At 38.2% G+C, this 17,201-nt stretch overlaps 1 protein-coding gene across 2 annotated transcripts in view; it reads left to right on the forward strand.

Moving 5' to 3' along the window:
* The window catches only part of adgb (androglobin), a 204,956-nt gene that overhangs the window by 3,551 nt on the left and 184,204 nt on the right, over positions 1-17,201 (forward strand). For both annotated transcript variants that reach the window (XM_039747534.1, XM_039747535.1), the window contains exon 2: positions 6,740-6,902. In XM_039747534.1, coding sequence (XP_039603468.1) covers positions 6,740-6,902 — 163 coding nt within the window. The remainder of the gene's footprint in view (positions 1-6,739; positions 6,903-17,201) is intronic.

The following is a 17,201-nucleotide window of genomic DNA, read 5'->3' on the forward strand; positions in this document are numbered from 1 at the left end:
GCTCCTGAGTGGTGGCAAGTGGCTCTCTTTATAGGGTCCTGTAAAAGTCCAGGCGTCCTCTGAGGGTGGCTACAGGCCCCAGCAGGGTTGAGCTTTCATGCTGACAACCTGTGGCCCTGATGCAAGCCAAGGGGGCTGCCCTCTGCTGGCCCGGGGGAGAAATGGTCTTGAAAACACTCTCTCCTCTGGTCCTTCCATACTCAGGGCATCCCAGCTGGGTAAAGGCTCTGGCCGTCTGCCACGATATTGTTCGTTTTTCATGCTTTTGCCATAATATATAGAGAACAGAGACTGAATACATCTACTGTATTAGTACTAAGCCTCAGGATATACTGTAGACACTAAGAGCTCCTATATAAAGAAGTAAGGTTGTAACTATTAATTTTAAGCCCTTAACACTTTGACCCCTGTATAAAGGCATCCATGGAAGTAGGAGGTAAAGTCTTTAGCCCTTGGGCCCACTAATTTTGGATTGATCTCCTTTCGATATTGGAAGTGCCACCAGGTTCAATTTTTTTCAGCTAATGCTGCAAATGCGCTACAATCCATTATTTCAGAAGACCTTGGCAGAGTTTCTAATTTGGTTCATTCATACTACGTTTTCAGTTGTGAATCACTGTCGCTACATCTTTTTCAATCTTGTCTCATTGCCCTTTAGTCAAACTTGCTGTTGCTACACTTTTGGTCAGGTTTTCCCTCCTTATATTGAACAAGAATCCCTGGAATCTGCTTACACTTTTATTCAGCATTTTCTGCATTTACTGTAGGTAAGAACTTAATGAGTAGTTGGCCAAGACAAGACAAAGCCTGTGTAGACTGGGAGTTCGTTTTAATCTTAATCTTTGTAGGTTAGTCCTTATTTAGTATATTCATGTTTCTCAAATGAATAAATAATACAAATATTTGAGCATGCTAAGAAACTAAACTCTTTTTAAGGCTCTATATAGAGGTATACTGTATATTAAAATCTTTTTTATGTACATTTTGCACGATGCTTTGAGCATTCAATATTATGTATTTTTGCTGTGCTGTATTTTATTGCGTGTTTTAACACACTATCTTTGCAATTGAGCAATGCCCTGAGCTTGTAAATATAAGTGTGCTATATTTTGGTTTCTATTGTCTCCTTGTAACTTTGAAACTTAGCTGTAACTCCACTCTTAGGAATTCTCAAACTAATAGATTTAATGTGCAACTTGAAACTAAGGTGGTGGCAGTTAGAGCCAAATTAAATGATCTGTTAACTCAGAACCGAGTTCCAAAAGTATTTGGTCTCGGTCAGGTATTAGAGCACAGGTGCAGCTCCATCTAAGGATACCAAAGGAAAATGAATACTGGGTTCCCTCCATTTCACTTAGTATTAGGGTGTTGTACGGTGTTAGCCATTATGAATGTAGTGAGAAGTCAAGTAAAATGGCCCCTTTTATTGGCTAACTAAAAAGATTACAATATGCAAGCTTTTTGAGGCAATTCAGGCCCGTTCTTCATTACATCTTGCCTGAAGAAGGGGCCTGAGTTGCCTTGAAAAGCTTGCATATTGTAATCTTTTTAGTTAGCCAATAAAAGGTGCCATTTTCATTTGAAATTATCAACCTTATAAAAAACTCTCCTCTAATCTTTGAAAAAAAGGCAAAACACCAAGAACAGAGGAGCTGGCATTAGAACTTTACTTGACCTCTATGGTTACCTAGCTAAACCATCTTTGAATGTGACTGGTGTCTTTGTTGAGGTTCCTCACACCTGCTAATATGACTATGATAAGGATGTTTTTGAAATGTCATAAAAATTGTTAACTCTGCCTTTCATTGAGTAAAGACTCAGAGCTCTTGCACAGGTTTCCAGCTAAAGCAGTGACAAGAATAATTAAAACATGAATTATTTACTTTAACCTATACATGATTATTATAAGTGTATATTCAAGGGAAGACACAGATTCTTTGTTGTTCTGCTCCTGTCTGAGCCTGCAAAATTCTGCACACTGTTGCTGTTAAACTGAGCACTCCTCTACATTAGTATTTTTAATTTCATGATCTAATTTTTGCATCCATTAATTATTGGTCCAAAGTAAAGTATCTAACTTCATGGGTTATGTAGAATGACAAGTGACTCTGTATTGTCAATGGCAATAACCATCTTTTAAAAGCAGCCTTATATCCACCCTTAGCATCACAAACTTTGAGCCAGAGCAACACTTTTTCAAGGACTATGCTGACTGAGGGACAATCTGGATAAGAACTTTCTTTTATCTGAGTATTCACTGACCACCTTACATTTGAGTATTACTGAATTGTAATATATATATATATTTTAGGGGTCTCCTTATGACTTTTTTTTACCTGCGTACTTTGGTTACCTACTCACATCTCAAAAAAGACATGCTATTTTAAATACTTAGATAATTGGCCAAATATAAGTGAATACATTGGGATGAAGATTCCCCAACTGCTTTTCAGAAGAGCATCTTGAAAATGAACTTAAATAAGAATGCTCTGCAGTGTGGCTACATCATCTATCAAAAGCTTTGGTTTTGATAACCTAGCCACAACACATCTCTTTGGAGGTTATTCATTCATCCCGACAATACATGAGTTTTATCTGGCTACTCAGAGTTTCTCCCAAATCCTATAATGTGAGTGGCTTTTGTATGTAAAGGAGAAATGCGCTTCATCTCCATTGATGCACAACTGGTGCTTAAACAGTGAGACATCAAATATTACTGTTACATAATGGTTTAAACTCCTGTCAATCATGAATAATCCACTGCATCCACTTAACAGTGTCATCTCCAGGCAGAGGAGTAGCTTCAGTGACAGACTTTTGTCACTGTCTTGCTCCACTGACAGACTGAGGAGATCGTTCCTCCCCCACACTATGCGACTCTTCAATTCCACCCGGGGAAGTAAATCGAACATTAATTTTATTTTAATTTTTTTTCATTTTTATTACTATTTAATTTAATATTGTTTCTTTGTATCAGTACACTGCTGCTGGATTATGTGAATTTCCCCTTGGGATTAATAAAGTATCTATCTATCTATCTATCTATCTATCTATCTATCTATCTATCTATCTATCTATCTATCTATCTATCTATCTAAATGTTATAATCCAGTATTATAATTCAAATATTACATACTGTAATTGCTCTCTGATATTGTTCTTGATGTAAATATGATGTGTACAAAAGAGATGGTATCAAATCTTAGTAGGAAAAAGACTTCCCACCTAGTCAACTCTAAGGAGAACTGGTTTAATGAATCACAACTCTCGGAAGAAGGAGCAAAACTTTTCTGGAATTAGCAGAACTTTTCTTACAATGTTACATAGCAACTTTATTCCTTTTCTGTGCAAAGACAACTTGTTATGCTTCTTGACTACTGAAACATAAACCTTGTCTGTTAATGCTTTTTTCTCCATTATTAAATATTTTAATAATTGGTTTAAGCAGAAAGTGTAAAAAATATGAAGTGTTGTCAGTCTGGAGCTTTAGGAATGCTGCTGTGGGATGTTGCTTGTTTGAGCATGCTTTTGCTAATAACAAAACACTTTAAATCAAATGTATATGCCAAGCTGCTACCAAAATGCATGTTTGTTTTCATAAGCTGGTTCTAAGTTACTCAAGCATGTTGTGCTGCTGTCTCCAGCTTCTAATATCAAACAGATTTTGGAAACAGAGTTTTAATTGTATGTACTTTGGATAATGGCCTGGAACAGAGTTCCTTTCTCAGCTAGGTCATTCAGGAGTGTGAGAGGATGGTTCCAAGAGAGTAGGCTACGGCGGCAGTTATGCCTGAGTTAAGTCTGAAGGAGCTACTACGTACTGATAGAAGGTGCAGGTGCACTGCAAAGAGAGAGAGAGGTTGGCCATTGCCAGACCCATCACACGATGAACCGCCAGGATTGGGACACAAGCGCAACCAGTGACATCTCAACACCACACTGAAACAGTGTGAGGTTTATTACAGTGGCTGGATTACCAATCCTGCCACCAACCCTGTAAACCCTAAAAAACCCTGTAATTTTTCCTGTAAATTGGAGAACCTACTTGCTGGGCTGGATGCAGGTTAACGTCATACCTAAGACGAAGCAATTGCAGGGCCTTACTCAAGGGCCCAATGGAGTAGAGTCACTTCTCGCATTTACGGGCTTTAAACTGGCATCCTTCTGATTGGCAGCACAGATCTCTATCCTCAGTCCCAATACTCCACTCTTGCAAGGGTGAACTGTACATCTCCATTGGTGTAAAAGTCTAAGAATAGGCAAACTAAAGTAGTGACAGAGATTAGACATTATGCTAAGGGTCCACATTATAAAAAATCTGAGCAAATAAAAAGGGGTTTATGTCTTGAGGAGAGTTATCCTGAAAAGCCTTTTTACTGTACATGATAAATCAACATCATAGAAATTGTTTGCAGTCTGCAACCAAAAGGGCATTGTAGCACACCCTAAGCCCAAAACACAATTACGGAGGCCCAGGTAAACAAATAATGTTGATTTTATTGAGTTCAGCAATGTGCAAGAGTAGATAATAAACTCAGGAGTTAAAATACTTACAAAAAAACAAAACATTAGAGCCTCACTGGGTTCACCTTATATAACACTTGCCACCCTCTGTAGTCTGTGGAGTGGCAGGTAGAGTGCCACCATAAAACACTCACAAAATTCTTCATTACATCTCTGTTTTCAGTGATTCTGGCCACCTTTTGTCCCATCATGTGATCTCTTGTCCATCAGGATTCCTCCAAGTCCAAGCTCCCTGACCATATGGCTGGTGGACTCCTTTAAGTATGGAACAGGAGTACTAGATTTCCTCTGAAGTGCTTCAAAACTCTTGGAGTGGTCTACCCAGTGGTTCCACACAAACCTCTAGGGGCCTGTATAGTGGGAATTGGGGTGTCACCAGTTATAAGAGTGGGGGCATATACATTTTTATCTGGGATACCACACTGTCCATGCATTAAATTCATGGCCTTAGAATATAAATTCCAGGAGCTGTCTTTACTGTATCCCATTCTGACATGTCTGCCAGCACAGGTTATCACTGTCTTTCCTTACAAGATAGTATCCATCAACTGCTGATACAAGCCCTGACCTCAATTACCTTTACATCTGGTGGATGATTACTTCAGATTATTTGATTCTCCCCAGACTTGGAGTAGCAAACTGCAACAAAGGCTATTTTTTAGGTAAACTGGGTGATTTTATTATTAACTGATGTATGTTCCAGATTTTCTATTTATTTGTTTTTCATAGTGTTTCATTCTTAGTTCTGATTTGTGTTTTTACAGCTGTGTGCTCGAGATCATGCAATACATGATTAAAGCAGCACTTAGAGTCACTTGGGTTAATCAAATCAGGCCCTAAAGGCCTTAATCAAACTTGTTGCAAATTCAACTAAATTCAAATTATTCTTATTAAGCACACTGCTACTCATAAGCACAGTGCACTATACAGTAATTATGGATAAAAATGAAATTGAACAAACACACAGTGTAATGTTGAAACACATATACTGTCAATACAAAGATATTAACTGCATTTTATCTCCAAATTGCAATAATTGTAATTCAGCTGTATTCTTAAAGGATCATTCCGTAATCTACACATACTGTACGTCTTGGACACAAGACTCGGAGGCTGTCTGGTAGGATCACTGCCTACTGTATCGTGTGGCCAGATGTTTGCTTGACAGCACAAGGCTAACAAAGAATTGCCATTTTTACTGAACTGTTCTACATCATGATTCTAGGCTTATTTGAAGCATCATACTGCTGGCATCTTTTCTAGAAAGTGGAAGGAGCACACAAGTTTTCCCTGGTGGCTTTTTCAAATTTAGTGTCAAAAAATGAACCTCCTCAGTGGTGGGCGAAGATCAAAGTGTCGCTAAGCCCCATCAATGTAATGTCATGGTCATGTTTTTTTTATTTTTATTAAATCACTGTCGCTACCTATAAGAGAATAGATGGATGAACACTAAATATCATTTTTACAAGTGCTTTACTGCGAAACAATGTGAATGTATTGGTAGCTCAAATTATGGTAAAGTGTGACTAACAATTTTGTGATTATATTATTTTCATTTTCACAGGAATTTATCATTTTTAATTATCTGAAATACTATTGTACAATTTGAAGTTGAAATATATATACAACATTTTTGAAAACAAAAAAGGTGTTAAATTAATTAATTTAAAAACCCTGTAGCATATCCTTTCTGTGTATATTTACATATTGTAGCTAGGTTTTATGCCAAACATATGTTTACACTTGATGCTTCATTTTAATAAGTTAAACCTTTAATTGAAATCAAAATGTAAACTTTTCTGTGGTTTCCTGAATATGATTTAAATGTTGTTTGAAATATTTTACAAGTGTGCAGTAAGAGCACCTTCTTGATAATAAATGGTTAGCTCTGCTGCCACAATTACCCATCATTCTGGGTGCCTCTCCTAGGCCTGGTCATTGTCTGTGTGGGTTTTTCACCAGCTATGTGTTTTGTTTTTTTTTCTAACTCCCCATTAACATTTCTAAACTGGCCCAGTGTAAGTGTGCTTGTGTTGGCCCTGAGTGCACCCTGTCCACCTCTGCAGCCCTGAATTCAATTAAACAGAGATTGTTATGTATGGATGTACTCTATTGATTTTGCTGTTTACATGCATGTATAGTGTATACCATTGGTGCTAGGTTTTGATTGTCATGACTAATTATGCTTTACGGTTCTCATGTAATTGTAATGCAGATTATCATCATCTGTTTCAAGTACTGGAGGGATATTTGTGGAATCGAAAAAAGGCAAGTTTTCAATCTGGCCAGAGTGGAGCGAAGCAGATGTCAATGCAGAAAAGTGGGATGGACCAAAGGGAGCAAAAGACAGAGAGAAGTCTACAAAAAGCCCTAGTGTTGTGAGTATCAGCCAGCCTCTAGCCACTGACTTCATAAATATATTTTTCAGTTTTAAATATAGCATGAAAAAGTATTTGTAAATAAGTGCGTTTCATTACATTCACTTAAATTTTCTTTGTTTTTAAAGTATTAGAGTTATCATTATTTTATCTGTTTTCATGTTCATTTTGTTATGTTTGCCATGAAAAAGGGACAAACTTTGGAGATCACCAGAGAAGAAAAGTCAAAATATACCTGTGAAAATTAATTATTGGAAATCTGTCCTATCTTTGATCAAAACCTAATCACTAACCAAAAATCAAAAAAAAAAATGGAAGCCAAAAAAGAGTCTTTAACATTAATAGTGCGCACAAACTACAACCATTCTGAGGTTACTTTTTATGCATGTGAAAACGTGCATCGTTTTAATCTATCTCAGTGATGACATCAGCAGTGTGCACCCCAAGTGATGTGGCATAGCAGCGTTATAGCATCATCTTGCCAGAGTTTGTACTATCTGCAGTAAAAAGTGCTATATATGAGCCCGACCTGACACAGACTGGCACGGAGGCACATGTAAAATCAACAAAAGATTTATTTTTTCTTCAGCTGAGGTCCACATTTTCTCCGTGTCCCTCAGCCCTAGCACAGTACCAAAGCACACAAAATAAATCATAATAAAGCACACCACACTCTTCTTCCTCCACCACTCCTCCCAGGCAAACTTGTTCTCCTCCTCACAACTCAGGCTTCCGAGTGGTGGCCGCTGGCTCCTTTTATTAGGCACCTGGAACCAATTTTATGAGGTTCAAGTATCTTTATTAAAAATTTTTACACCTTTTGCTAACTTGTGACTTGTTAGGTGAGTGTTATTTGGAGAGGAGTTCTTGCTATGGTCTAAGACACTGTATTTACATGCAACACAAAACCAGGATAAGGTGAGTAACCCCTTTAAAGTAGAAATCAAAACCCCTGTTTACATGCGGAAGCCACTTCTGGAGTTCTCCTTTGGCAAAACACCTTGACATCATTAAACTGTGCTAAACAGAGTTAAACATCACCATCAACCGTTGTGAATCACAAAGCAAACGTGGAGCCTGTGTCGCCTGAGCAGTGTGGGGAGCATTATTTTAAATTTAAATTTAATTTAAACATTACTTAAAAAAAGTAAATTTGATATATTGTTACTTGTTGAAAAATGTAATGCTATACAAAGAGCGTGTTACTTTTGTGTTATATTTTCTTCTTTTGTACTTAAAACTGCACATTTGTTATTAAATCCTAAGCCCATAAACCTTCATGAAACTGACCAGAAACACAGCCAAACATGATCATTTTTTTGTGTTTTATACAGTAAATACATTTAATTCTTCACATGCTGTGAAGGTGAGAACATCCATCCACTTTTTTATAACCTTGACCCGAGCCCGCGAAGATTCACTGTATGAACACTGGCCAATACGCCACCTGATCACACTGTTTAACACTAGAATTACCAGAGCCTACGAAAAAACTCGTAAATCCGTCCCACATTAAATCGCTTCTTACAATCGTTCACAGCTCTCCACCAGCGTCTTTTGTCATCTAAATGTGCTGATAAAAATCAGGCTGCAAAGCAGCCAGCTATTCCATACCCCACCGACTTAGAACGTGCACAAACTTCTACCAGATTATGCCTTGATTGATTTTCTGGGAGTGAAGTGGAGTTTTAGAGTGGAAATAATAGATCGTTGTTTGGAACACACGCATTTCATGTCTGTTCCGTTTCTACAGTAATCTGTGTCAACACATTGTTAAAACAGAAATGTTTTTTATATTCTGTTAGTAGATGACAAAATGTAGGCATAAACTATATAATGTATGAAGCCTGAAGTCCAAATATCAAAAGAAATATTTTCACAGAAGGTACAAATCTAACACAACAATTGCGGTTTTATTCAAAAATATAACTGCAGAAACAAAAAGCCACCTTAACATACGACTTTGACAATTATTCATTATGAATTTCTCCGTGGCGCAATTGACTCAACTACCGACTGGGAATCAAAAGGTCGCGAGTTCGATTCTGGACCTCTCCGTTTTGAGAAGTAAACTGCTCTTAGTCTTACTATTTTAGAATAAAAACATACATTTGATTTCAGTCTGTAACAGCCAGTGTAATTTATGATACTTGTAACGGTTAACTTTGTTTTGTTTTTTTTTTTTAAGCTGTTTTCACATAGACGCGCTATAACAGAGGTAAACTCAGCTCCCTTCTACATCGGAGCAAGAATGCACATACCATTGCTTGCATACTAAAGTGTCAGCAGGCACTTTTCGTGGCATTACACACAGTTTTGAGCATGCCCTCTACACACTACTTGTGACTTTAGGCTTTAGGAAGTAAGTAAATAAATAAAGGTAAATCGTGTCATAAAATGATTTCTTCAAAACGTCACATATATTTGTCTCTTTCTTTTTTTACCAAAGGAGGTACCACTTCAATACACCCAGACACAGCAAACATGCCCAGGCCAGTGGCTGGGTCAGAATGTTCCCCACATCACCTATTGGGTGACAGACGTATTAAAAAGCAAAGCTGCAAATTTGCTGCCTCAGTAACACTGCGAACCTGCGGTTGCCTTGGCAATGGACAAGCAATCCTTGACAGACGTGTCAATCATGTTTAGGCGTGCAGCAGCATCGAGGAGGATCTCAAACATCTCACAATATCTATAGCAAATTAAAACTAAGCTGACACTTTATTAATACGTTCTGTTACTGGATTGCATGCAGCACACCCTTTTCTGTTGGCTTTTGCAATTGTGCCTTGCAAAGGAACGGCATATAACTAAGTGTGCTTCTTGCCTTACACCCAGTGAGGCTGGAATTGTAATGCAGATATTCTTAACTCAGCAAAATAAGTATTGCTTTAGGTTACTCTTTACTTTAAAAAGTGACCTGAACCTCACTTTTTATATGTTTCCCCCAACATTGCAGAGATTAGTACTGTACATTAACCTCATCAATATAAATGTATTGATTTCTGAAATTATTCCAACCAGGAAAAGGAATAATGCAATTGCCCAATCATTTGCATCTGGAAATTAATCTTTGTGGATGCTTTCACCGTTTCCTAGATGCTTAATGTGAAGCAAACACACGTGCAGGTACATAGAGTGCAACGGATATGTACAGACTATGAAATACTTAATTGTAACCAAGTTAAGAGTTTACATGGCCATATAAATAGGTTACTATTGGAGAAATCTACGTGCATTACCCTGGGTTCTCAGAGAACAATATCCCAGTTTGTCAAACCGGAATAAAGGCATACATGGGCTTTTTAAACAGATTTCTGTGAATAACTTGGCTGTCAAAGTGCATATAAAAACATTGCATTTTAGATGTCATGCCGTAACTGCAATTAATAATAAGAAAGGACATAGAGAGAAACATAGCCATAAAGGGGAGCATAGGTCAATACCAGAAATCCAAAATTACTGGCAACAAAGCAAAATCACTAGGAAAAGACAAAGTCAAACATGAAGCAGTAAGTTCAGTATCCCAAAATAATAAAAAAATAAAGAGTTTGCACATTTAATTTCTTTAAGACTTGTCTAACAATCTAGTATGTTGCTGGTACTGTTGCATTAGTTTTTATAACATCAGTGACGTGACCTATTGGTGGTGGACCTCCAGAGGCCACGCCCCTAACAACCATCCTAATAATGGCATCAGAAAATGGTGCTCAAATACCATATATAATAGTCTTGAGAAAAAAAATAAAGCATAATGAAAAGTAAAAAGATAATTTATTTTTAATCTAAGAAAAGGGAAAATAATACCTTTCAATTCTCTGTTTTAAAAAACCTAAAACTAACTTGGAAACAAATGAGAAAAATGTACTTGCAGAGAAGTACATATTTAAAGCCTCACAAATCGCAGCTAAGACTTGCTTTCTCAAGTGTCTTATTTCATTCTCCTTCCTATATTCCTCTACACATTGTTTTTTAGACCTACTGCTCTGCCTCCTTCTACTATGCCTCTTTGTTTTTCAAATATACATCTATTATCTTCTTTTCTTTGAGGTTTGTTTTATTTAATGGGGTATCTACATGTTCTCTGCTCTTTCAGTTTTTTGATATCTATTTAAGGTCTCCTGGATTCAGGTCTTGATCTCCTTGATTTTTCCTATTCATTATGAGATGGCCACAAAGTTCATATTTATTGAGCAGGTTAAGATTAGTAAAACACATCTCTGAAAATCAAAAGAGCAGCAGTGCATAACAGATGTTGGTAAAATAAGAATGGCTAACCAATCTGCCTCCATATAACTACCAGTTAGTTCAAAGTTAATAACTAGAAATTGGTTATGATTTCTTAGGGACAAAGTAAATAAGGACAATAAAATAAAGATTGATAAACTTTTTATAGCAGTCAAATATCTCAGCTACAGAAATCAAACATAAGAAATTCAGATTTACTTCCAGGAAGGTCTCAAATATGGGGAATTAGAGCTAAATGTGCATCTAAATTCTCCAAAAGCTTTTAAAAGGCTTTACAGTGATGATTTTATTTAGTAATTTATAAACCCTTGTACTGGCTCAGGATAACTTCAACATAAGTTTTTATTCTATGCTCATTATTTATTTTGTAGTTAGCAGAAAATTGCACAAATTATATACTATTGTATTGCAGCATTCCTCATTATGTTTTTGTCATGATATTTTATCAGTGTATTGGAACAAGCAGTAAACATTTACTAAATATAAGTAAACACTCAAACATTGTAGTCTGAGTACTGTAAAAATGCATCTGTTACTCATGTCCTGCTATAAAATACCTTAACAAAGGCTTTTTGTGGTCATAACACTTCCAAAGCATGCGTAAAGCAGCTGTAAAGTGGTTTGGATATCCAAAAGCTTGGATGCTGCATGATGCATTGCCATCTTAATAGCTTTTGCATTATGTGATTAGAGGTGGACACTGTTGCTATTGTGACAGATGAGGAGCACCTCCGAGCCCCAAATCCTGGACACAACTGACACTAATACAGTCACAGGTTCAAAACAGAGGTTTGCATCAAAGCACTATATAAATGTAATGAATTATTATTATTATTATTATTATTATTATTATTATTATTATTATTATTATTATTATTATCATAAAAATACATCACAAAGGTGTCTGCAAGGTTGCACAAGTACTAATACAAACAATATTCTTCATTGTTCCTTCCTTCTCTTCTCTCTCTCCATCCACCTCCAGTGAGTGTTGCCATACTTTCTCCCGACTCTGGCTCTTCTGGAGGAGACTGGACAGCTTATTTTTATGTCAGACCCAGGAGTACTTCTGGTACCAGGCCATAGCATGATGAAAGTACTTCCAGGTCAGGCAGATGTCCCAAAAAGTAGGGAACGAGAATCTCTGAAGCAGCTCCTGGTGGCACCCATAGGCTGACTCACAGCACTAGCACGCCCATCATGCCCAGAAGATTTCTACTTGGTTACCGTGGTCCTAGGATGCTGCCATCTAGAGGATGGGGGATAAAAATATACAAAATTAGGAGCTTTCCCCTACTGCTCCCTTATGTTGTTCTCCCATCCAGTAAGGGTCCCATACTCCCAGATAATCCTGCCTGGCACTTACAGTATGTTCAACAGTGGAAACATGCTCCCTGGGTATGTGTTCATTGTGAATTGTAATTCATACTTGAACTTACAGTGTCCATATCCCTTCCCAGTAACCATGGTGGAAATATTAAAGGATAGGTTTGGTATTTTTCAAGTCAAAGTTATTTCTTCACAAACTTGACATAGATGCATTTGCCATATGACACTACGTTCCAAACTCCAGCAAGTTCTATAAATTTTAGAAAATACTTTGCCCACACTGGTGCTTTACAATGGAGGCAATGGGACATGAAGCAACACCAGAAAATAAAAGCCTAAAATTTACCGAATACATCCTCTTTGAGTTTGGATAAAGGAAAACGTGCCTTCTGTGTTTATGACACAGGTTTGTGTCAACAAAAAGGATCTGTAAATAATCATTTTATCACATATTCCTAGTACTGTTTTTCTTAAGGTAAGAATACATTTTTTTTCACTTTTGTCAGTTTTCACATAAATATCGAGGTAAATCAAAATAAAGCCAACCATGTGGCATGAACAGTTTACTGTGGTTAGCATAGCTGGTGTAATTTTAAAATGGCTGAATCTCATAATATTGTATGTTACATTTGTTCAAAAATGACATGTCATGTTATGTCATTTTCTAACCCGCTTAATCCAGACCAGGGTTGCAGGGGGGATTGAGCCTAACCCAGCTAGCATAGGGCACAAGGCAGAAAAAACCCATGACAGGATGCCAGTCCATCACAGGGCAAACACAAACACACACGCACACGCCAAACTCACACAAGGGCCAATTTAGCAAAATGACATGTATAAGCTGTTTTACAATTTTTATATATTTGTGATGGCATCTGGTAACATTTGCATTAGTGATTCAAATACTAAATTCTTTATCAATATTAAGGTCAAGCATTTTGGTTAATTTGCCATCATTATGATGTTACTATAGACACACTTTGTAGAATTGCAAGATTTTTCAGACTGATGTTTCTTCTTTGCATAATCACTTCCTGAAATAGCCTATTTGTGCTTTTGATTGAATAGCTTCTGTGGTTAAAAATGAATAACATTCTGAACGTTGCCTTTTATAGGTACTAAACAATACCTAATGTAATGACTGATACGAGAAGTAAGAGAAAACTAAACACTTTTACAAAGCCACCAAATGTGAAAACTCACAGTCATCAATGAGACTTTTTTTTGGTTTCAGTGGACTCAAAGCCCTATCACAGCTTGGCTCCATCCTCCTTTTCATCTTGAGTAGCCTGCTGACAGGTGTGTTTTTAGGCGAGTTTGTTTTATGCAGTAGTAAATGTTGGACTAACAGATTCAATTAGAGTGAGAACACAGTGTAACACAGAAGTTCAAGAAAGCTCACCAGGGACTGTTCTTTCTAATATAACTTTAGAGCATCCCAGAAAGCAATGGCCATTTTCTACAGGCCTATTGTAGAAACTGATTTGATCCTCACTATTATATCTTGACCAGTAATGGCACACTGCACGATAATGTGCAGTGACTACACTTGACTTGAGCATTCATAGTTTTCAACTTCTTCCTCTGTACATTTAGCATTCATTTGCTCAGTGGTTGATGTGCTTGAGGCTTCATGAGCAGCTCTTCTTTTGTTCACCCTAGCGACCTGCTTCTTCTCTTCTTTCATCAGCATCTTTTCATGTTGAAACTGATTAAGTCAGTGTTTGTGTTGCAATTACTTAGTACGTTTTCCTTAATTTTTCACTTAAACTGGCACTTGAGGCAGATTGAAGATTTAAGAATGATTTAAGATATGAAGAGGTAGGGGAAGTGATGGCGAAGGTGGTAGGGATGAGAACGGCGCCCGTACACATACGCTGCACAGCCACCCTGTTGGCCACTGCAGAGAGTTAATTCTACAATAAAATAAAATAAAAAGTGAAATAAACTTGAAGGTCAATCATCCCCTGAAGTGGATATTAGACATCACGTAGTATATGTGTACCAAATTTCAGGTCAATCATTCAAACGGTTTGCAAGCTACAGGTGATTAAAAATCCTGGACAGACAAATGGATAGCCACGGTAGCGTATTATGTATATATATAATTCACTAAGGCAAGACAACCATGGAAAGCACGCCGGAAGGGGCGTGGATTCACTGAGCTGCCAACAAGTAAGACACCTATGGCGCACGCAGGAAGGAGCCACGCCCACCAACTCCAAGACCATTGGATACGACGATAACTCGCAGAGCCACGCCCACCAACTCGGACGCGACGACACAGAAGAAACGCCGTCATTTATATTCATCTGTCGTAGAGGCCACATGCACCTGCACATTGACTGTTCATAGAGGCATGTTTCTCGCAGAGGTAAATCACCATATGCAGCGTGTAAAACGGTTTGCGAGGGGTATCCCATGGGATCTTTAAAACAATCCTTTACAACTGAGGTTAAAACACAATGAAGTAAGCAGTCTTTAAAAACCGAGTTTTCGGTTATGACGCACGACCGCGTGCACCATAGAAAAATGTTTTACACGCTACATACAGCAATTCGCATCCGCGACAAACATGCGTCTTCTTAGATGCTCCTGCAGAAATACGGAAGAAGTTTCCCTGCCCACTAACACTCCTTTTCCTTCAAATGTATTTCATGGAAACAACACTTCTTTCAATGTTATAGAAATTCCTGCTTCAGGTAACTGTTTGTTTCTGTCAGTCAGGTTTTTTTGGAGAAATGTCATTGACGAAACTGTTACTCTCAAACTTCATAACATGGCTGTTAGCTTTGTTTGGAAACACTGGGATAACTTTGGTGAAGTGGTGTCTGTTGTTCTTAGTCACAGAGGCATTGTTATACAGTCTGCTCAACAATACGCTGATTACATGAATAATAATAGTCTATGGTGGCGAGGCAGAAATTGTGGCAATGTCCCAAATCCTTACAGCTACTATCAGCATTTACTTTCAAGGAACGTCCTCATGCCTCTCCTCGAGTTTACAATCCGGTCCAGCGTCTCTTCACACCCTCCTAACACTAAGCACTTTGAGCTACTGTTTGTATGAAAATGTGCTATATAAATAAATGTTGTTGTTGTTCCTCTGAACACACACATTCCACACAGGACTTTCAATGCACCTTTTGTTCCAAAAGCTTCAGAGTGCACAGACATCTGAACGCACATTTGAAAAAACACAACACTAACCGAATGATGCAATGTGAACAATGCTTCGAGACAACTCGCGCTCTCAAAAAACACTTACGAACTCATTCCACTCTCACCTTCAATTGCACATTTTGTAACGAGGACTTCACAGGTGAGATGGATCTCCACAACCATTTGCAGATCCATTCAACGCAAACATTTGTATGCAAAATTTGTGACAAACACTTTCACACACGCAGATACCTTACTAACCATCTCAAAACACATTCCCTAATGAATTCTTTTCAGTGTCAACACTGCTCCAAAACTTTCACACGCCAGAAATATCTCAAAGCACATTTACACACCCACTCCACTGAACGAACGCATTCCAAAAAGATCTTTGAATGCACGATTTGTTCAAAAACGTTCCGAGTGCAGAGGTTTCTCAACATGCATTTAAAAACACACTCCACTGAACGAATTATGCAATGTGAACATTGCCAGCAATGCTTCGACACAACTCATTCCAATTCCCTTCACTGTCAACACAGCACTAAATCGTTCATGCACAAACATCGCATTCACTTTTCTGCAGTTTTTCAAGAAGATACCGCCATTCACGTCCAAGAACATAACATTGGCCTACCTACCGCACTATGTGCTTCTTGCAATGCTCTTCATTGGCCAGCAGAGGTCAACAAATCCGGACATTACACTAGGTGTTGTCACGCCAGCAAGGTGTCTTTGCCACCGCTATCCAAGCCCCCTCTTTTATTTGAGGACCTCTTGACTGGCAAGAACCCGCTGTCCCGAAATTACTGTGATCATATCAGGGAATACAACTCTGCTTTAGCTTTCGGCGTCAATGGGCGCACACATCGCTCAACCATCTGGACAAGGACCGTATGCTTTCAGAATCCACGGTCAAATTTATCACCAGGTCTCTCCTTTATATTACAATCCTGCCACGTCACCACAATACGGTCATCTATATATCTTCGATTCTGCTAAGGCTACCAGTCAACGTTTGCAAAAGGAATGTAATAGCGCTTGCAGTGACATTTTGTTGCTTCAACTAGACAACATAATATGCCAGGTTAATCCCTTCACAAAGTCTTACGTGCAAATGCATGACATTATCACTCAGGTTTACTCTGTTACTGCTGTACGAATGGTGTTCATGGAAAATCCAGGTCTGGGTATGAGAAGGTATAACACCCCGTCCTGTCAAACTGATGTTGCTGCTTTGTAGGTGAAGATGGGGAACCTCCTGCACAACGTGACATTTGCATATATCCAAAGGGAGATGCTTGCAAGCGTATCCCTATTCTCAATATGAACTGTGACCCCATGGTTTTTCCACTGCGATTCCTTTTCGGAGATCCAGGCTGGCACATACAATTAACCCATGTTGAGTAAAAGCAAACCGCGAAAAGAACGCGAGTCACACAGCTCCAATTTTATGCTTTCAGGCTTGCCATGAGATCTTCATTTAGTGTCTTGCATTCCAGTGGCAAACTCTTCCAGCAATACATCGTCGACGCATATGTCAGAACAGAAGGCGCGCGT

Source organism: Polypterus senegalus, chromosome 3 (assembly GCF_016835505.1).
Source record: "Polypterus senegalus isolate Bchr_013 chromosome 3, ASM1683550v1, whole genome shotgun sequence".
Taxonomy (NCBI): Eukaryota; Metazoa; Chordata; class Cladistia; order Polypteriformes; family Polypteridae; genus Polypterus; species Polypterus senegalus.